The 22,333-nt window shown below is 42.9% G+C and overlaps 1 protein-coding gene across 1 annotated transcript in view; it reads right to left on the bottom strand.

Annotated features, from left to right (window-relative positions):
- The window catches only part of TPT1 (tumor protein, translationally-controlled 1), a 54,586-nt gene that overhangs the window by 21,822 nt on the left and 10,431 nt on the right, over positions 1 to 22,333 (bottom strand). The window contains exons 3-4 of the mRNA XM_044071714.1: positions 13,453 to 13,643; positions 4,325 to 4,430 (exon numbers count right to left, since the gene is read on the bottom strand). Coding sequence (XP_043927649.1) covers positions 4,325 to 4,430; positions 13,453 to 13,643 — 297 coding nt within the window. The remainder of the gene's footprint in view (positions 1 to 4,324; positions 4,431 to 13,452; positions 13,644 to 22,333) is intronic.

The raw sequence follows: 22,333 nt of genomic DNA on the forward strand, positions 1-22,333 counted from the left end.
AGGCCTGCAGGAACAGACTCCTCAAGAGGTCTGATTAGAGGGCTGCCAGTCACCTCTAAGGATTTAGAGGATATCACCAAAAGATACCTCAGAGGGTGACCAAGGGGATCCTTCCACCTCAAAGTCAGTGAGGGACTCCTCTGGAGTTAATGTGCTTCCTCTTACGTTTCCAGTGGACTTCCTCAGAGGGAGAAGCTGGGGAAGACAGCAGAAAAGGGGTTTCCTGTGGGAATATGTCCTGAGGCTCTTGCACCCAGTGTCCGCTAGGTGCGACTTGTGAACAGTACCAGGGGAGGGGGATAAAAAGCAAAGTATCACCAGCAGAAGCCAGAGCCTTATCCATCAGTTGAAAGGCTGGTCCACCTGAAGAGGGGTGGGTGTCCAAGGCAGGGGTCACCCCTTCCAAGTGGCTCAGCCTGCCAACTGAGTCCCCAGATGGCTGTGGAAGAGCAAATAGTGCGTGTCGCAACTGTCATCCTGGGTTGTAGCAAAACTCCTGCCACGAAGGCAACTGCAGTTCCTTAGTGAGCTCCATAAAGGGAACCGCAGAGAGGGAAGACTGCTATATCAATGGACTTCAAAGGCAACAAATAAGAGGGTCTTTGGAGATTAATGATCACCTTCCAAGGATAAGTCCTGGGGGGTGGGATACCTCTGGCCAGAAGCACTTGATCCACAAGACACATGTAGTGCTCGGAAAGGCTTCTAGTGGACCTCATGGAGAGAGGGAGAAACAGATGTCCACAGAAGAGAAGCTCTGTGCCCATCTCAGTCTGCACAGAGAACGGTGCAGAGCGACTGGACTACAGGTGTCTGCACCAAGGTAATCATTGGTGCAGAGGTCACAGTGCACTGACTAAGGATCTGTGCTGAAGTAGTTGCCGTTACCGAAGCTGGAACTGAAAATTGGAGCCAACAGGCAGAGCTGATGTGGTAAAGGTCTGTGCTGACAGAGTGGTCAGTGCCAATGCAGTAGTTGCAATAGTCTGAACCAAGGAGCCCCTCTGTGCCAATATAGTAAAGGCTACAGGAGAAGACTGAGCTGAGATCAGACTGTGCCAAAGGCCTAGGCACTGAAAGCACTGGGGCCGACAGCTCCGAAGCAGAAAGTTTAGCCTTTTTAGGTCTTGGTTGGCAGGAGTCCCCAGCTGGGGATGAAAGCAAAGACTTGGCCTTGGTAGGATGTGCTAGGAGAGGTTGAAGCCTCCGACCCAGAAATAGCCTCTGAAAAGGGAGATTTGACAAGTCCCTTCAGCAACAACTTATTTTTCCTTTGACAAAGGAAATGTTAGAAAATTTTTACAAATAGCACAGGGCATGCATCTGATGAAGGTAACGGGTCCACAATCAGAACACCTTTTGAATCCCAGACTACCTTTATCTGCCATGATAGAAAAAAGGAGACTGTAGAAAGGGTGAAAATCCACAAAAGCAGATTGAGGCAGGCAAAGTAGCACACACCAACAAAGAAAGTGTCCTTAATACTGTTAAGCGCTTTGAGACTGTGCTCAAACTTCAGACAATAGTTACAAAGTATAAATACTGAGTGAATTTACAGCTCACAGGCGCAATAAATCAAACTATTAAAAAGCATTCAAAAACATTTAAAAAAAGCATAAATGCTCAATTCAATTTCAAGCCAACAAACCACCTTCAACTGTTGCACAAGTAAAATATATCCATTCAAAATATTGAATGAATCCTCACAAGTGAAAAATATATAAATGTATAACTATAAACATGACTCAAGTTTTAAATTGCTACAAATAGAACAGCATTCATTAAGTCCAGGGGTATTAAATGCATTTAATCCAGCTTGCCACAAGTTCCAGTTCTTCCAGCTTAAATGGGGTGGGGCCACCCCTAGAATCTTCAATATGGTCTATTATAAACTTGAATTTATGGTCTGGGTTTAATATTTTTTGAAACGTCAAGTTAATTGTAACTCAATGATAATTTAACTGTCGGAATTGTTATTTTATATAGGGAAGACTGAGATATCTTCGTGACAGTTTGTATGAACATATTTACGCAATACGAAGAATAAACTTGATAATGCTTTGGCCAAGCATGTCAGTCTCAAACCAGACTATAAATTCAAATGTTTAACAGACCAGATTATTGAAGATTCTAGGGGTGGCCCCACCCCATTTAAGCTGAAGAACTCTAACTTGTGGCAAGTTGGATTAAATGCATATAATACCCCTGGACTTAATGAATGCTGTTCTATTAGTAGCAATTTAAAACTTAAGTTTATTAAGATGGTTTCATGTTGATTTATAGGTATACATTTTAGTTTTTTACATATCAATAATTTACTTATGCAACAGTTGAAGGTGGTTTGTTGGTTTGAATTCGAATTGAGCATTTTTGATGCTTGTTTTTAAATGCTTTAATAGTTCTTGTTTGATTTGTTGCACATGTGAGCTGTAAATTCACTCCGTATTTACACTTGTGGTTTGTGTAACGATTGTCTGAAGTTTGAGCAGTCTCAAATGAAGTGCTCAACAGTATTAAAGGACATTGTTTGTTGGTGTGCTACTTTGCCTGCCTCAATCCGCATGTGGATTTTCAGTTTTTCTTGCTTTCATGTTGAAACAGTAGAAGGGGTACCAGCAATGATACAAATACCCGAAGGTATGAAAGGAAGAGATTACCAGCGATTGTAAGGGAGAAATCTCACGGTAAAAGGTGGAGTAAAAAATTATGGTTGCTAAATGCGATAGGGTAAGAGACCAAATAGAAACGTTGACAGAAAAAAAGTTATGACTAGTCTGACTAGTCACTTAACACAACTGAACGGCAATGCAGCAAATGAAATCAGAGGTAACTGGGAGAGGAGGTAACTGGGAGAGGGGGATTATGGGTAAGAGTTTACCTCAAGTTTGTAGCTGATGTGTGCTTGGAAAATGTCTGTTCCGAGGTCGGAACCAATACCCATCAGTAAGGAATGGAGAAGGAAGGATTAATAGAATCAGATTGTTATAAGTAAGCTTAGTTAACAGAAGCTTTATCTGAATATCTAACCAAATACTTAAAATCAGTGTTCCAGGATACAAGATGCTATGGAATTTCTTAACATGCAGAACAGTTACAAAAGGGGTGGAGTGTGTACACTAGGTGCATCTGCTTTTTAAACTAATACCACATTAGGCTGGGCTGATGGCCCTAGAGTAATGTAATGTATTAAACATACTTAAAAATGTCTTAAATGCTAGATTTGCTTTCATTAAGATTGGGTAAAATGCAATAAAATCTGGATTGCATGGCATGTTACAGAAAGCTTATATTAGGTTAGGGGCATTATTCACACTAGGCTTAAACATTTATAATTAACCAATGAAGTCTGAGCTTGTATTCTATAAATGCACCGATGGGATGTGGTTCTATTACAATGGTTTGTTACCAAAAAACTCAGATTTAATGGCTCATTTTGAACATTGGTGATATACAACCTTAAGTGCAGTCTGATTTTGACTTTGCATCCAGTCTGCCACTGCGCCTTGCCATACTGCTGGAGGACCTGAAATACTGCCCAAGCCAAATGCAGTTTTGCAACTTAATTTGTGACCAGTTCTTTTAGAAGCAGCTTTGACTGGGCCTGATTTCATCCTCATGAGGGGAAGAATACAGGTGAAGAGAAAAGCAATAGGAGAAGAGACCCCCCAATGCATGTCCTGCAGCTAAATAGAGTTTAGCATACTATCCAAGCATTACCAAGTTAAATATCCACAGATCAGTCCTTGAATCGCCTGGCTAAACTGCAATATAACCAACATGAACCGCATTAATTAGCATGCACAAGATACAGACCCTGCATTTACATATAGTTCAGATTTACATATAGTTCAGATTTCCACCTGGCAATAGCAGTTTCATCTACGCATGGTACACTACTCCACAAAGTAAACCAATTTAGAGTTTTAGCAATAACATGCAACCCATGAAAGTATTGACAAAATCTTCAGTAATAACTGGGAGGCTTATTTCCAGCACCGTTTTAATTAAACCTGACAAGAGTGGGATTTACTTGGAGACTGGCTTAAGAAATGAAACTTATGAAAGGTAGTCAATTTTTTTTTAAAAGCCTTAAAGCAGCCATGCAATTCCACAATGGATATTTTCTAGACAAACCAATACAGATGCTGCATTAAAATCAATCCAATGATTTGCCATTAGTTTCAAGAGCAAGACATTCGACCTGTTGGGTGCTTCAAAAAATGAAGAAATTATACTACTACAAAAGCCCTTCAAAGAATGAAGAAATTATACTACAAAAGTCCACAAGCCTCTAATTTGTCCTCCCAAACAAAAAAGCGCTTACCTGCAAATCATTGAAGCTGGACAAAAGGTGCTTTACAACTGCTGGAGCCTGCTCGGTGAATGCTTTGGCTCTGTCTTTATCTGTCTCTTCAAGCTTGCATTTTACTCTGGGTGAGAGAAGAGAAAATTAATGTTTCTTCCTAAAGAGAACCACAGCTTATTCTTTAATCTCCAAGCTTCAACTGACCCCACTACTGTAAACACTGGACCTGCCACTGAAGAGTTGTAATCTATAAACTTCAATCCCCAGAAGTCTGAAAAAAGGTACAAAGATTACTTCCATAAGTAATTAGAAATAGCAATTTTAAAACTATATGCTTCTCTAATGAACAAGACCCTGCTGTGAGAGGCAGGTTACTGGCTAAAGCCTACAACTGAATCTGGCAAGCTGCAGAACATCTATAATACAGGAAGCTAAAAGGCTGAGAAGAACATTTGTGCAATTTGTTATTCAGTTTTCTTTACAGGATTTGTTCCCTTTCCCCAGGCGCAGCAAGCATAACCACTTTGGCAAGAGTGGTATAGAGAGGAGCCGGCCAGCTCCATTTCCCCCAAGTTTCCTGCCTTCTGAAGAGACCGACATGCCTTCCTTGATAGCCAGAACAAAACCCACAGATGCCCCCAGGCCAAGTACGGTCAAGGAAAGGGCTTAAATCAGTAGAAGGGGGTACGCCAACCAAGGAAACAGGGATGGGTGGGAGGCAAAATTACATTGTTTAGCATGCTTAATCTTTACTATGTTTGTTTCACTGCAGCAGTAATTACTCTTGGGAAGATTGACCACAGATGAGTGGCCAGTCAAAAGGGGCAGGGAGTACAGTTCCTAAGAGGCAAACCTACCATTGGTTTAGAGGCTGCAACCACAAGCTTACAATAAAACTACAAAAAACCACAAGCACACCAACCTCTCCAAAAACTCCCACCCAAGATGGGACTAGCAAAAATATTAGCACCCCCACATTACCCACTGAATAGTCACTGTGGTACACCAAAATAACCTCGTGGAGCTGTACTACCACTTCTCTCTGGTACCTACTTCTGATAAAGCAGACCACTAATTACGACATACCATTTACTAAGTTTGCCAACTTGGAACAGCTAAAACCAACTACTCCTTGGACTCTCCAAGGGTGCTTAATGCTCACTAGTGATTTGACTAGACTCAAACTATATGCCAAGAAATTCAGTGCCAGCATCAAGTACAACCCTGCAGTAACTGCCCAAGCCCTTTACTTAGTGGATCAATTGACGACCATGTTACCACATTCAGGAGATCTCACCAAGGGCACATCTTCAATACAAGATGCCCCTTGTATGTGCTTATCCAAGTACATGATCCAGCTTGAGACCAGTTCCTTCAAGGGCTTGTACACCACAACCACCGTAGTTTAATTTTCTTGATTGAGGGGGCCCCTACTTGACTACAGAGCTAGGATGGATCCAGCCTAAAGCAACCTCTTTCACATCTGCTCAAGAGATCCGAGCTTCCAAAGGAAAAGATCAGTAAATTTTGTAGACCCATTTCCTAGAACAGACATTCCAGTTAGTGATTCCACAATCTTTGTCACAGACATGGTAGCACTTTATACAGCACTTCCATACAGCCAAGTCCAAGGAAGGTTACTGGAGCCAGCTCTTGGGAATTACACATTTACAAGGCTTAATAAGCAGACCCAACTAGGACATGCTGGAGGGACAGATCTCCCACAGAGTGCCATGTCTTTGGAACAAGGTACACATTCATGTGAAGCAGAGCATCTCTAACAATGTTAGAAAGGAACCTGGATGAGTGGATGGGGCACTACATTCTAGCCAGGGATAGCGCCCACAACCCTCCTGGACAGGAGGGGTCATCACTAAATGCAATTTTGGGTACTGACTAGTACTTACAGCATTAAACAGCTAGGCTTAAAACAACCCCTAGGTCAATAACCTAATCTATAATCATACGACTACTGGAATAGCTATGGAGCAGACAGCCCCAAACCTGGCCAATGTGACTCTTGGAAAATAGGAGGCAGTGAGTACTAAAGCCCCTATTCTGCAGTGAAATGTCATGTTGCACAGTAAAACACTACACCCCCCAGATCACAATGTCCCAAGGACGAGTACTAGCACCTCCGAAGAATTTACTTCAAAAACTTACACCAAGACATCTTGGCTAAGGGGTACAGAAATATTAAAGGAAGCAAGATGGAATTTTAAGTTGACGGGGTTTTAAGACCCCATCTTCAGACTCCCTAGAATACTAGGGCTTAAAACACCAGGATCCACAGACTACCAGAAAAAGCATGGCACTCTTACCTGTAGATTACAATCAAAGAGATCATGGACAACTGGGTGGTGACTACAAACTGGAAAGACACCCAGGACCCCCATGCTTTGTTTTCAGCACCAGGAACATTAAGGACAAAGTACAAATTCAGACCGGAGAAAGTACAGTTGTGTACACTTACCATAGATTGTGTATTTCACGGTTACAGTCATTACAAAATGGGTTCTGGCCTCTGGTAGCCTGCAGTCTGGGAGAATACCAAAGTCCTTGGTATACAATGTCAGCGGCCTTCAGATAAAGCCAGTCAGGAATGAAGGAAAGCAGCAGACACCATTCCCACAGTTTGCCTTAACTGTCAGGAGCCCCCAAAAAAACACACCAGTATAAAAAAATCCAGTGTGCCCTAAGAAAAAAGGGGGGAACTAGGACTGCAACAATGAATACACAAACATCTACATTTCTGGTAAGTGTACACAACTGTACTATGTTCAGGGCTTCACTGTTGCAGTCCTTACAAAATGGGTCAATTCCAAAACCCAGGAAAAAAGGGAGGAACCACCACTGGTTAAGGGTTGGTAAGGATGCCCTGCAACACTGCAGTGGCAAAACCAGCCCTGGACTTGGAAAACAAGGGTAGATTATAATGTTTGGTGAAAGTGTGGACAGAAGTCCAAGTAGCTGCTTCCAGGATGTCCCTAGTAGGTACACCACAAAAAAGCTGCTGAAGTAGAGGCTGCTCTAGTAGAATGGGTCCCAATACACTGGAGGAACCTTGCCATGCTGTAAAGTGAATACAATGAGCAATCCACTTAAAATGGTCTTATTAATAGCCTTGTCCTGAGCTCCAGGAGCAAAACTGACCAACTGATCAGACATTCGAAAAGATTTAGTTCTGTCCAGGTAAAATCTAAGCTGTCTATGCACATCCAGGGAATACAGTAACCTCTCCTTTATCCTGAGGATTAGGAAAGCAGGTAGGCAGGTGGATAGACTGGTTAAGAGTCCGGCTAGAAACCATACTAGGCATAAAGGAGGGATTAGTTTGAAGAGAAACCTGATCCACATGGAAGATGAAAGGCTCTGCCATTAAGGCCTGCAACTCAAACTCTTCTAGCTGAAGAGCCAAGAGAAAGGCAGCTTTACAGGAGAGAAACTTAAAATCTGCTGAGGCAGCTGGTTCAAAAGGAGGCAGAGTAAGTCTCTCAAGCACAAAATTAAGATCCCAAGGAGGAGTAGGTGCCCTTCTTGGAGGCTTTAAATTGCTAGCTCATCTGAGGAACCGTTTTGGTCACGGGATGAGAGAAAATGAAATAGCTGAAGCATGAATTTTGATAGAAGAGTCCACCATTAAGCAAGCCTGCCAGATAGTCAAGAAGTTTGAGGAGTCTTCCCCTCTAGTCTGCATCCATCTTTTCCACCTATCTACACAAGACTTCCTAGTGCTAGGCCTCCTGGCCTCAAAGGACCCCAGCCACCTGTTGGGAAAGATTTAAATTATGAGCCAGGCTATCAAATGAGTGAAGATGAGCATGCAGAATTCCCCCCCTCCTGAGCCAAGAGATCTAGTATCAGGGGAAGATGCCAAGGTTGAGACTAGGAGAGATTGAATGGGCACCAATGTTGCTTGGGCCAGTCCAGGGCTAGTGGCCCTTGGCGTTTCATCTACCTTTAAACAGCACTCTGGGAAGAGCCAGAGGAGGGAATGCATAGAGAGCTGTGAGCATCCACTTTCCAAGCCTTGTCGTGATAATCCCTGGAGAAGAATGTTGGAAGGTGGTTGGTCAGAAATCCACCTAGGGAGTGTCCCAACACCAAATGAGAGTCTTAGTGGTCACTCGTGAGGATCCAGGATCTCCCTGCTCAGTCTAAGGAGTTGAGCCTTCCTGGAAGAAACAGCTATCAGATGAATGTCCATGGAAGCTATGGACCATAGTCTCATGCTTTGTCTGCACAGGGGGCAAGAGTGAGTCCCTCATCCCTTCTTGTTGATGTACCACATGATTGCGGTGTCTGTCCTGACTAGAAGTGTACCAGGACAGCGATGCTTGAAAAGCCATCAAGGCCTGCTGGACTGCCATCAATTCCTTCAGATTTATGTGCAAACGAACCTGTTGATAATTCCAAGGCCCCATGGATGCATCTTCCCTCTAAATGTGCTCCCAAGTGTAGTGCGAGGCATCTGTGGTGAGTCTGGCTGTCGGGTGGTGTTCAGAAAGGCAGGCCTTTGTTATGTGCACATGCTGTCGCCCAAAGGAACTAAGTCTGCAGGCAGGGAATCTGAAGTATAAAGTCTAAATCCAGAGTGTGTTGACACCAAGTTTGATGTACCACTATTTTCCTCATATATACAGTCTGGCATATGGAATCAGAATACAAGTAAAAGAAGCCATGAACCCCAGGGCTTGCAGTAACTGCCCTGCAGAGAGCAGAGTCATACTTGCCAAAATCTTGAAATAATTTGGAAGATCCATTTGTTTCTCTTGAGGGAGGAATACCATCTGGACAGCTGTGTTCAGACTCACTCCCAGGAATACAATCTCCCTGGTGAGTACCAACTTTGACTTTTTGTTGATAGTGTATAGCCCAAGGAGGTGAGAAGGTTCTTTACAAAGTCCAAGTCCTTTAGAAGTTGCTCTGGAGAGTGCCTAGATAAGGCAGTCGTCCCAAGTAAGGGTAATCTGAAGCAAAGGAAATGCCTGCAGCTTTCCCTTATTGGGATGTGCAAATAAGCTTATTTGAGATCCAAAAGTCACCAGCCAGGAATTCTTGGCCAGCATTGGCAGTAACTGCTGAAGAGTGAGCATTCTGAACTTTGGAATCACCAGAAGTGTTTAGAATGGACAAATCCAGAATAGGGTGCCAGGTGCCCCTTTTTGGGAATCAGGAAAAGTCTTTAGTATAAACCATATCTGTAGTGCATGAACTGGCTCTATTGCTCCCAGGTTTAGCAGACTATTTTTTGCTTCTGCCTTTTGAAGAGGGGGGAATATCAGAGTATCCTTTGATAACAGGAAGGTGTGAAAGGAGAACTTGTAGCCTTGGGATACTATTTTGAGCACCCATTTGTAATCTGATGGCATACCAGACATCTACAAAGAGAGCTAACCTTCCCCCCAAAGGAAACCCTGGGCCCGCAGAGGCAGACAAGGGAAAGCCAGAGTCAGAGAATGCTTGCTTTGGGATGTTTGCCTAGAACTCCCTTATTTTGAAGAGGAAGACTGCCACTGCTTAACCTTTTGAGGGGTGAAAGTCTGTCCCCTTGAAGACCTGTACCCCCTAGGCCTAGTGCGACCCTGTTTACTACAGTAAGGAACAGTCCAATTCTTAGAAGGGCAATGTCTACTAAAACGAGGTGGCTGAACTTGCAGAAAGAGTTTACATATATTTGGCCTTACCCTCCAACTTTAACACCTTCTGCTTTGCTGCAAAAAAAAAGCAAAAAAAAAAAAAAAAAAGACTCCTTGTGCAAAGGTACAACCAGCAATTCAGATTTGACAGGTTCAGAAAAGGGCTGTTCCTGGGCCAAGCAGGTCTAACAGAACCAGTGGCAACTGCCCTGCAAGCCTCCAAAGTGTCAGTAAATCTTGCAATTCCTTACTCTCCATCAGGGAATGAACACCAGCAATTTTAGCCTTAATGGCCTCCAACATATGCTGTCGATCCTTAAGCATGTGGAAAAAACAGACCCAATAGCCAGGGTGGAAGTAAAAACCATTTTACCCCATCTATCCAAGACCCTAGATTCTCGGTCAGAAGGAATAGGATTTTTAGCAACTGTGGCTTTAACACCTTTAGGGCCCCAAGAAATAATCTCTGGATCAGCAGTAGAATTCTTGAAGAAACTGAGAATTAGGAACACTAAAACCAGTCAAGCTTTCTGGGAGCAGGAGGAACATAATTAGGAGTCAAAGAATTCAATGAAAACATGCTCAACTTCAAAACTGGGATAGCCAAAGGCTTATGCTGTGGCAAATCCAAGAATGTCCTAATCAATTTCTTAGACAGAGGATAGTCCTGACTTTCCCCATTTGAAATGTCCCTTGAGAGTATTCAGAGAATCACCAAAAGAAAAATCTGGAGGGGAGGCAGAAGGGATGGAGTTTTCTGCATCAGAAAACTCAAAACCAGAAAACTTTAGTTTTCCTTTTCAGCAGAGTTACTGGAAACTCCAGTCTGAGGCAGACAAAACTTCAGGGGACAATTCCCTAGCCCTCAGATGGAGGTGTCAGAGCCTCTGATAAGGGTTGAGGTCGCTAGCCATTTTAATCTGAGGCATTTGAGGGGAGGCCAGAGGGACTCAGGAGTCCTAGCCACTGCAGTAGTCTGAACCAAGGTCGGTCTGGATCTGGTCTCCAGGCAGAGAAGAGGACTCAGAAGCCGGCGCCTGCCTAGTGGCTCAGGATACAGAGGCAGTGACTGGCGGAGGGTCAGAAGATGAAGTGGAAGCCTGCAGTATGGAGGACTCAGAAAAGGTCTCTGCAGATGCCTGCTGCAGAACAGTCACGGACCACAGGGGCAATGAAAGCACCTCAGACTACTGCTGGGCCGACAACCAACTTAGCAGGGATGTTGGCCAATTTGACCCTAGGCCTGTCACAGTCCTTATCCTTTCACTTAGGAACATCTGAAGTCAGGAGACCAGAAGATGCCATACCAACAGGCCAAACTCAAATGCTTGAACAAAATCCTAGCTCTATGGTGTACGGTACATTGTATTCTCCACCTTTCAACCAATTAGGGACATCATGAAAATTGAGTACCATTTGAAAGACTATTACAAGGAACAATGGATAAGAAATTTATATAATTTACATATGAAAAGCCACTTATCCCAATTGGCATAACCAAGACAAGCACTGAAAATTGTTTTAGTACAGTGTCAAGTGCTAATTCTGTAACTGAACCTTTGCCTGTATTTGTGGATCATATAAAAATGATTGGAATCTGAAACTACTACAGATTGAGACTTTCTAAAGAAAATTTATGACCAGTTTAGTGTAAGTTTATTTGGAAAAATTCCCCAGTATCCCTCAATATACGGTTGGAGGGATTTCAGGAGGTATTAGAAGCAAAATATATGGAAGCCAATGTTGTGAATTTGATAACTGAATTTATGGAAATTAAAAATAAATTTCCATGAAGAATGAGGTGTTGCTATAGGGACTGCTTGCACCTCCTTATATGCCAATTTGGTTATACTTTTGGGAAAGGAAATGCATCACAAGCCAAATGTTATATGAATATTGCTTATTACAAGGTTTTTGGATGACATTTGCTTGCTCTGGCAGGAGTCAGTGAATGGATAGACATCTTTTTTGCCTTCCATTAAAAGGAAGGGATTTAAGATTCTCACTATCCTTAGAGAAAACCATTTAGATGGGATTTTCTACAAGGACCTGGTAGAAAAACTCATTCATATTTACACCAACAGTGGCCATCCAAACTTTCAAAAGGGCATTGTAAGGGGGAATTAGAGCCTCGAGAATGTGCAGTGAACTTTTTGTTTCATAATGAGTTGGAATTTTAGGGAACTGTTTATACAGAAAATATCCAATCAAGTTGTGGATAGCTTAATAGAAAGATTCATGATAGAGATGTTAAATACAGTCCATTATTGGGAAAATGTAACTGAGACCAAACAGAATGACTTGGAATATAACATTGCCTCTGTTGACACTTTCTACCACTTCCACAGAAAGGGATTAGGAAACCCTGGGGAATCTTGATTTACCTTACTTGGAGTTTTAAAGTTAAAAGAATTCATCTTAAAGCTTACACTATAGTTTGTGATGTACAGTTTGCCATTTACACTCATAACACAGGGTTATGAGATATGAACATTTGCTTCAAATGTGAACTGGATTCTGTCAAACTGCATAGGCTCCACCCATTGAAGTTTCAATGCAAACTTCCTGTGCTCCATTGGAAAGAATGGGTTAATGTGCAATGGCCATCAGTTCTGCTCTACCTGAATATACACCCCACAGTTTTCTGCACAGTGTCATGAGCAAAATTTAAGGATGTCACAGTATGATCTTCCAAACATCGGAATGTTTAACAGTTAGAGAATTTTAAAGCTGGCTCAAGGTGTTCTAAAAACACTTCAGCAGACTGGGGGAGAAATGGTGTGCCATGCGCTAAAACGCGAGCCTGGGGACTGCAGCTCCTCCCAGATAAACTGGCTTGACTATGCTCCTGATATGCTACCCAACTTGTCTTTCTGATTAGTGGATTAATAGCATGTTCAGCCAATAGTCAAACCTACTCTAGAAAATGGGAGGTTATACAAATGCTACACAAGGACACCTGCAGCTTGCAATGAACTTCATTATCCCTACATCAATCATGTCCACATCCCAAAGGGAGAAGCCAAAAGACTAATTTCAACTTACAAGGCAGAAGTTGAAAGGCTACAGTCTGGACTAACCAGATTGTGTTAAGATGCAGTCTGCAGGGAAACAGGCGGATGACCCTGGTAACACCATGTGAAACCCACAAAGCCACATGTGGCTCAAGTCAGATTAAAACAGTACAGCTACACAGGAACCAAGGGCACCAAGCACTGGATGAACATGCACAGCAGTCCATCACTGCAACCACAATTTTCATGCAAGCTAATTTCTTAGAAACTACCATTCAGAATAAGTTACAAAAGCCCATGCAGAATAAGTTACAAAAGCCCATGCAGAATAAGTTACAAAAGCCCATGCAGAATAAGTTACAAAGCCCATGCAGAATAAGTTACAAAAGCCCATGCAGAATAAGTTACAAAAGCCCATGCAGAATAAGTTACAAAAGCCCATGCAGAATAAGTTACAAAAGCCCATGCAGAATAAGTTACAAAACTCACTTACTGTTTTACAAAACCCTTGATATAATTTTTGAAACTTTCTTTTGAGAAGGAAACCTCCTGCAATTTGTGGTTTAGTACAAGATCAACACCAGAGACAGTGGTACTCTCCAATCCTTCATCACATCCGCCTTCTTCAGAGGGATTTCCACCAATAAGAGCGTTATCAATACTATTTTCAGTTCTGCTGACAGTCTACAAAACAATACATGCTGCCATTCAATACAAATATTAGGACAGTGCAACCAAAACAGCTTAAAAAATCTCAAACTGACAAGCAACACATCAATTCGGGTTGGAAATAAGAGTAATTATAAACCACCCACAGCAGTAACATGCCAAAGACTAGATCTTGCAATCTAGTAATCTAAACCAAAATAGAAGATGCCAATGATATTAAACATACCAGATATACAATATCACTAACACCCAGAAACAAGACTTGCTATTCAAGCAATATACTACCTGGAAAAGCAGCCACTTATTTTTTGCTACATAGGAGTCAGGGACTTTATTCAAGAACCACAAAAATCTAGTACCAGATTTTTGAAACTGTCCAAACAGCAGTCTCTCCAATCTTGCCAAGCAGAACAGGCAAGTAGAGAAAGTTTGCCAAGACCAGAGGGCCACTACCAAATATACACCACATTCTTCAAACACTCCCACCTACAGTCAACCCCACTAGCAGCAGACAAAATGCAGACATTGGACAGATTAGCACAGTAAACTGGACAGAGTTCAGGAAAAGCCATGAAACCCATAGTGAAGCAATATGAAATCAAAAGTGATGGAGGAGTTTGTATCTTCTACTCTTCACCATACTAGACTACTGTACATAACCAGACCACAACTGTAATGCATATTTGGAGTATAGCATAAAGTAAATATCTTTTAGGCTCAGATTACCATTTTTGGACTTATATGCAGTGCACAGAGTTTTCATAATCAAATGGATAGATCTCATGGCCCAGGGATCTGTACCCTACACCAGTAAAATTTCAACTAGACAAAGCTCTCAAAATACTTGAGTTGTGCAGAAGCAATGACGCAGCACAGCTATGAGCTATTCTATTGAGAAAATAGTGAGCAGCGATACTACACATTAAAGAACTAAAACTGCCCCATGCTAGACTCGACGCTACTATTGCATGTATTAGCCTCAACATGTATTTACTAACCAAGCTGAGTTTGCACCCAGGCAAATTCTCTGGTATACTACACTAGTACAGCAGTTTAGGACACCTCCCTAACATTTAGACAACCTACTCCATACTAACAAAAATGTGGAGGAATCTAGTAATACAAGACAGACTGGTCCATCAGCATGATGGACTTAAGATTCTCCCATGTCCAACCAAATCAAGGTCTCCCACCATATCCTTGCAAGTTATAGGCATCCCATAAGTGACCCAAGAAAGCCACAACTCTTACTCATACAACCCAACATACTTACGGGAGACTTCAACTGCCTTAATGTAGACTGGGAATCTTCCATAACCCAAGATAAACATAGGTTCATAGGTTCATAGGTTCATACTAGGCTATCTGCCCAAGGGCATTTATAAGCCTAGCCCATAGTTATGTGGCTTTCGCCACCCCTTTAGTTTGAATAAAAACTATGCCTATCATTTTGCTGTGCCTCTGTCAAGCAGTGACGCTGAAGTAATCCCTGGGGTATATCTGCAATCTCCCATCCATTGGTCAAGATTCCTCTTGAACAAGACCAGAGAGGTGCTCTGCCTCATGTACCGGGATTTTGTTCCACAGCATAGGGAGTCTCTGGGTGATGAATCTGTCCCTCCAGCACGTTCTATTTATAACCGTGTCAAGGTTTAAGTCTCCCGCCCTTGTGGTTCTGAGGGATCTAGATTTTTTGAGGTGAAGCATATTCATCAAATCTGGGTTTGACATGGCCTTATATGTCAGGCACAGGTCACCTCTGAGCAAGCGGTATGAGACTGAATAGAGCTGGAGTTCTTTCAGTCGGGCAGCATAAGACATATTTTGAGACCCTTTATCCTTTTGGTGAGGAACTTTTGGGGCCTTCCAAGCTGCAGCAGGTGTCTGGTCAGATACATTACGAACGGGGCATTGTACTCAATCATAGGTCTAATAAGTGATGAGTACAGGGGGACGATGAACTCCCTTGATCTAGATGTGAATCCCTTCATGATCAGGTGGGTGATATAGAAGGTTTTCCTAACTACTTTAGCAACATGAGTGTCAAGCGAAGGCTACTGTCAACCTGGGTCCCCAGATCTCTGATGACTTTTTCTGTGCTCAGTGGATTGCCACCTATATGGTAGCTAGGGGTAGCCTTGTTTTTCCCAAAGGGTATGACTATGCATTTTTTGGCGTTTAACTTCAGGCCATGGCTCTGGCACCAGTTATCCATTTCTGTGAGGCCCTTCTGGAGGATATCTGTGTCAGATGTGTTTTCGACTATGGCACCCAGTTTGCAGTCATCTGCAAACTTTGTCAGCCATAACCCTCCTGTGTTTGCTTGTACTTCAGAAAAGTAGATGCCGAACAAGAGTGGACCCAGGACTGAGCCCTGTGGGACACCACTTGTGACAGGCTTTGAGTCTGACATGGCTCCAGCAACTCTGACCCTGTGGGTTCTGTCACTTAGCCAGTTTGCAACCCATCTTGTGATGTATGGGTTTACATTCAAGCTGATGAGTTTTTCGATGATACCTGAGTGGGGTATTGTGTCGAATGCCTTTGCCAGGTCGAGGTAGGCTGTATGGACTGCCTTTCCCTCATCAATGGCCTTGGTGACTGTCTCGAAAAAGTCAACCAAGTTTAAGAGGCAGGATCTGCCTTTGACAAAGCCAAACTGAGTTGGATCCAAAGTCTGCAAGTTCCCTATGTCTTTATTTATGAGTTCCATTATGATCCTCTCCATGGCTTTGCAGATAAGGCTTGTCAAGCTAATGGGGTGGTAATTTCCAGGGTCTGTGGAGGCACCGCCCTTATGAAGTGGGACCACAGTCACCGTCCGCCACTCCTTGGGAACGTATCCTGAGGTGAGGCTAAGATTAAACAGCTGTCCTAACTGTGGGTTTAATTCCTCATTGAGTTCATGAAGCACACAGCCGGGGACACCATCTGGTCCCATGGATGCTGTGTTTTTGCCTTAGTGAGGGCAGTTCTCACCTGGGCGTTGGAGATGTTTGGGGGCTACAATCCTCTGGAATAGATATCTCTCCTTTTGGGGAGAGGGGAGAAGTTTGCACTGAACCTGTCAGCCAGTATGTTGGCAATGTGTGTAGGTTCAGTAATTTTCACATCATTTTGAACTAATTCTGAGCATATCTGGGAGTTTCCTCCTAGGTTTCTAACATAGCTAAAGAAGGCCTTATGATTCTCTTTAGAGTCCTTGGCGATTTTCTCTCAAAATTTGCCTTGGATGATTTTATGAGAGCTCTTAGTTTTTACTTATAATGATCAAAGGTGTCTTACCTTTCAAGGATTTTGCTCTATCTTGTAGTAGCTTCCTCCTTTTGTTGTAGAGCTTGTTTATGGCTGGGGTCCACCAGACTGGACGCTTGCCTTTGGTACAGAGAGTCTTAGTTTTGTTTGGGATTGCCTGATCCATGCAGTCCTGTAGGTGCTGGTAGAAGGCATTTGTAAGTGATTCAGCGGTTTGAGTAATGTTTACCACTGGCTCAGGGGCCTTAAAGGAGACCACACTAGTTTTTAGAAGTGTGAAATCGGCTTTTGAGAAGTTTTTCACTGTGGTCTTTTTGTTTCAGGTGGGCGGGATGAGGACCTCCAGCGAGATTAGTTTATGATCTGATCTCACCAGTGAGGGGTATACTTCCGGTGTTGAACATTTTGATCCCATGTTCGTGATGATGAGATCAAGTATGTTTTCTCCTCTTGTGGGGATGGTGACTAGTTGTTCCATGGCATTTGAGTTTATGAACTCCAGGAATCTTTGGGTTAGAGTGTTCGGGCTTGAGTAGTGTTCCCAGTCTATATTAGGGTAGTTAAAGTCACCTAGTATGATGGTGTTTGGAGATACATTTATCCCTCCAATGTTTTCAGGAAGGCCATGTGAGGTTCCTGAGTTTGAGAGGGTGGCCTGTAACATGCTACAAATTGCAGAGCAGTCTTGCCTATGGTTAATTGCACCTGGATGGTCTCCGATGCATCATGCGTTGCCACCAACCTTGAGGTGTGGGTGTCCTTTATGAATATGGACACCCCTCCTTTCTTGGTGTTGTCCGGATTTTGGGGCGGAACGCATGATATGAGGTGAAACCTGTTAGTGCTGGGGTGCTCTCAGGAGCCTTGAACCAGGTTTCTGTCACAGCACAGACATCGATGTTCTCCATATTGAGAAGGGCCTCAGTGCGTGCATCTTGAGATTGAGACTTCTGGCATTGAGCAGCATTACCCTTAGTTTTTTCCTTTTGGTGTTCTAGGGTGGTAGGTTTAGAATTTGAGCCTTGCCTAAAAAGGCACTATGGGGTGGCAAGAGCCTTTGCCAATATCCGGAAGCCCAGGGTGACAGGTGCAAGCCGTCCCTTGCGAAGCAGCGTGGCTTGTCCAGCATGTCATCCCAGGCAGACAGACATTGGATCCCCTTTGAATGACACCAGAATTTAAGCCAATTATTAAAGCTGATCATCTTATCACTGTATTGTGGCATCATTCTAGGTGAAGGTAGGATACTGCTCAAGGTCAGGGTCATACCTGCCTGGGCTACATAATCAGAGAGCTCCTCGATGTCCCTTTTCATATAGTCCAAGGAGGTGCGTCTCAGGTCGTTGACACCAGCGTGGACAATGACTGAGTCGTACTTGTACCTGCTGTTGAGAGACCTGAGTGCTTGCGTTATGTGGCGGATTCTAGCGCCTGACAGGCAGCTTACTGTGACCTTCTCTTTACTCAGTCTGGTGAGCGGGACGTCAGTGTGTCTGACTATGGAATCACCAATGACAAGTGTGTCTGGCATTTTGTTTGGCCTTAAGGGCTGTGACTGTTTGACACTCTGACTGTGTGGTCTATGTGTTGCATGTGTTGGGTCGTGAGGTGGTAGTTGTTTGGGTGTCTGCTTTGGTGGCCTCTGCTGTTTTGGTAAATTTTTGATCAGAGCCTCGAGTATGTCTTTGTGTGAGTATGTGTATGATTTGAAGTTGTGATGGTACCATGTGTGACTGGGTATGTATTGTGTGTGGTTACCTTCTCCTCCTGTCTGGTCTTGCCAGTCCTATGTTGAGAGAGCTCAGCCTCCAGTTTGGCCGTATAGTTGCATCTCTCGCATGTATTTGTGTTTTGTGGGAGAAGGAGAGGATTGTCTGTGTACATGAGGCAGTTGAAACATTGCCTCAATATTCCCAGGTTCACCAGTTGAGCTGGAGAGGACACTAGCAACTGATCCCTCGACATACTAGAAGTAGTAGATAAAGAGACTTTCAAAGGACTCCGGGGAAGTGGGTTTTAGGCTGGTGGGGTACTATCTATAATAAGAGTGCTTTATCAAGGTGCAAGTACTGTAGGAGTAAGTGCTAGGCTTTACAGATAGAGAATAGTCTACTTGGGAATCAAGTAGAGATGAACTTTTCAGTTATAGGATATGCTGGTTAGATCAGCAGTACAGCTCGAGGAAGGTAGTTTTAAGGAAAATTGGAAGAGTGGAATTTAGATGGCCCAAATAGTTTAACCTTGTTTAACCGCTGCTCTTGTGTGCAACAGTGGTAACTCAGCTAAATCAGCTTACAGCGTTTAGCGTGTTTTATAGCAGGGGCTGAAGGGAGCTAGGAATTGGCCCAAAAGCGACCAATGGACTACTAGTTTCTGGCTGAAACTTCACCAAATCAGACAAAAGGCGCTCAGTGCTTCCCACTCCCACTGGTAAGCAAAGAAACTTCCCTCCTTCCTAATAAGGCAATGGATCAGTAACAGGAACTAAAAACAAAGCCCAGGGATCAGCAACTCTGAAACTGGACTACTCTAGTTCAGTAAGGCGGGAAAACAAGAGATTTTTGTTGTTTTATTACAGAGACAAGGAAAAAAACAGACAGTAAATGCTGTAAATCGGCTAGCACTTTAGTGTGTAGCCTACAGAAACAATTTGCAACAATTAGTAACTTAAAGTGCAATAAACAGTGTAAAATGCAGAAATCACTTAAAGTAGCAGTAAAACAGGCGAAATGCAGTTGCTAGCTTAAATAACAGTGCGAAAGCCACAAAAAATACTTATATCTGGTAGAAAGTCACTCTTTTAGCTCTCTGCTGCTTGGATCACTCTGCAGGCCACCACGAGGATCTGTGCTGAGTTGGTACAAGCTGGAAAACGCGTGTTTAGCGTGTTTTATAGCAGGGGGCTGAAAGGAGCTAGGAATTGGCCCAAAACGACCAATGGACTACTAGTTTCTGGCTGAAACTTCACCAAATCGGACAGAAAGGCTGCTCAGTGCTTCCCACTCCCACTGGTAAGCAAAGAAACTTCCCTCCTCCCTAATAAGGCAATGGATCAGTAACAGGAACTAAAAACAAAGCCCAGGGATCAGCAACTCTGAAACTGGACTACTCTAGTTCAGTAAGGCAGGAAAACAAGAGATTTTTTTGTTTTATTACAGAGACAAGGAAAAAAACAGACAGTAAATGCTATAAATGCTGTAAATCGGCTAGCGCACTTTAGTGTGTAGCCTACAGAAACAATTTGCAACAATTAGTAACTTAAAGTGCAATAAACAGTGTAAAATGCAGAAATCACTTAAAGTAGCAGTAACACAGGCGAAATGCAGTCGCTAGCTTAATAACAGTGGGAAAGCCACAAAAATACTTATATCTGGTAGAAAGTCACTCTTTTAGCTCTCTGCTGCTTGGATCACTCTGCAGGCCACCACGAGGATCTGTGCTGAGTTGGTACAAGCTGGAAAAGCAGCGTTTAGCGTGTTTTATAGGAGGGGGCTGAAAGGAGCTAGGAATTGGCCCAAAGCGACCAATGGACTACTAGTTTCTGGCTGAAACTTCACCAAATCGGACAAAAAGGCTGCTCAGTGCTTCCCACTCCCACTGGTAAGCAAAGAAACTTCCCTCCTTCCTAATAAGGCAATGGATCAGTAACAGGAACTAAAAACAAAGCCCAGGGATCAGCAACTCTGAAACTGGACTACTCTAGTTCAGTAAGGCAGGAAAACAAGAGATTTTTTTTTTTTTTTTTTTTACAGCGACAAGGAAAAAAACAGACAGTAAGTGCTATAAAAACAATTCACATGCATTGCAAGCTGGCACACTTGAGTATGTAGCAATATTAGTCCACACACAGTATGAAAAAATGTAATTAAATTAAAAAGGACTAAAAGCAAGTGCAGAAAGGGTTTATTAGAGAGAATGCGGTAAAGAGAAGGGACTGGGGGAGTGTCCTAGATCAAATCTACAGTGGGGCGGGCACTGCAAAAGCCACCAAATTTAAACTACATCCAAGAACAGGGAGGGGGGGTGGGGAAGCCAGTTTCAACAGAGCTAGATCTGAGAAATCAGTCCCCAAGTTATAACAACCACAATAAAATGAAGGAAATATACTTAAATCAGCTTATGTCCAGTTGATGTATGCAGACAAATCTCAGTAGCAGCAACTCTACTTAAAATGATTACCAGAGATGTAACCAACACAGGTTTTAAAGTTATCAGAAAACCCCCCAAGCTAATTAACACTTAAAGGAATTTCAGAGCAGTTTAACAACAGTTTAACAACTAGTGCAGAGCTTCAGACACACACACAAGACAGTTTCAACAGAGCTAGATCTGAGAAATCAGTCCCCAAGTTATAACAACCACAATAAAATGAAGGAAATATACTTAAATCAGCTTATGTCCAGTTGATGTATGCAGACAAATCTCAGTAGCAGCAACTCTACTTAAAATGATTACCAGAGATGTAACCAACACAGGAATTCATGAACTTCGTAAATGCAATCACCCTGGACAACCTACAGTTCATAAACCCAACTAGGGGCTCAAACATGGCAGAACGCTGCACTCCCAGTGTAATGCCCTCACTAGTCAGGTCAAACCATAAAGCTGCTTTGAGGAAGAAATCAAGGACACCAGGAAATACCTCCACTGACAGAATAAGTGCTGCCCCCAATCCTCGGAATACTGCACAAAAATGTTTACAAAAATCTTTTATAAACCATATCAGCTTACAGAAAGATGTACCAACCAGAAATAAATGCAAGGCTGATGTGAAATACTATCCTGGAGAATTCCAACATGAATGGGTGTACAACAAAAATCTCATGGCAGTTAAGGGCAATATCCAGCAAGGTAAGCTTCCTCAGCTTAACTAGACTTGGGCGAGGGGTACTCTTAGCCCACCAAAAAACCTTGAAAAGCCACCCAAGTCAAAGAAAAGGACAACCACAAAACTTCAGCTTATGCCTGAAACCTCAAAAGGCAATACACAATCACAAACTGCGCCAATGTGAAAGATGGTTACCTAGCTGCCAGATTTGGCCCAAACTTCACCTTCATACTCATTCCAACACCCATTTTGCCATAATCACCAGAGAAGGTCCCCAAGAACAAGTCAAGAACACTGCACAGATAGTTACTGATTATATTCCAGAATGAACTCCACTGGCTTGGCAGATGCCAGGCAAGTAGCTTCTGGTTGCTAGAGTTGCTCTTAACTAGAGCAGACAAGCACTGTACCCTATACTATGCCACCATCAATTTGATTTTAATAGTGATATACAGTAAAGGCCTGGCTGGAATATTTTGCTTACATTTCCACTGGAAATGTGGCACATGGAAATATCTTCAGTGGCACTACAACTGGAATGGAATAAATCTATTGGAGGCATAATGCATGTAAGAAAGCAAAACAAACTGTGCAAGACACTGGAGAGAGGTATGAAAGCTGA

The sequence above is a fragment of the Protopterus annectens genome, chromosome 5.part0, assembly GCF_019279795.1.
Source record: "Protopterus annectens isolate FY-2018-M chromosome 5.part0, PAN1.0, whole genome shotgun sequence".
Lineage (NCBI taxonomy): Eukaryota > Metazoa > Chordata > Ceratodontiformes > Protopteridae > Protopterus > Protopterus annectens.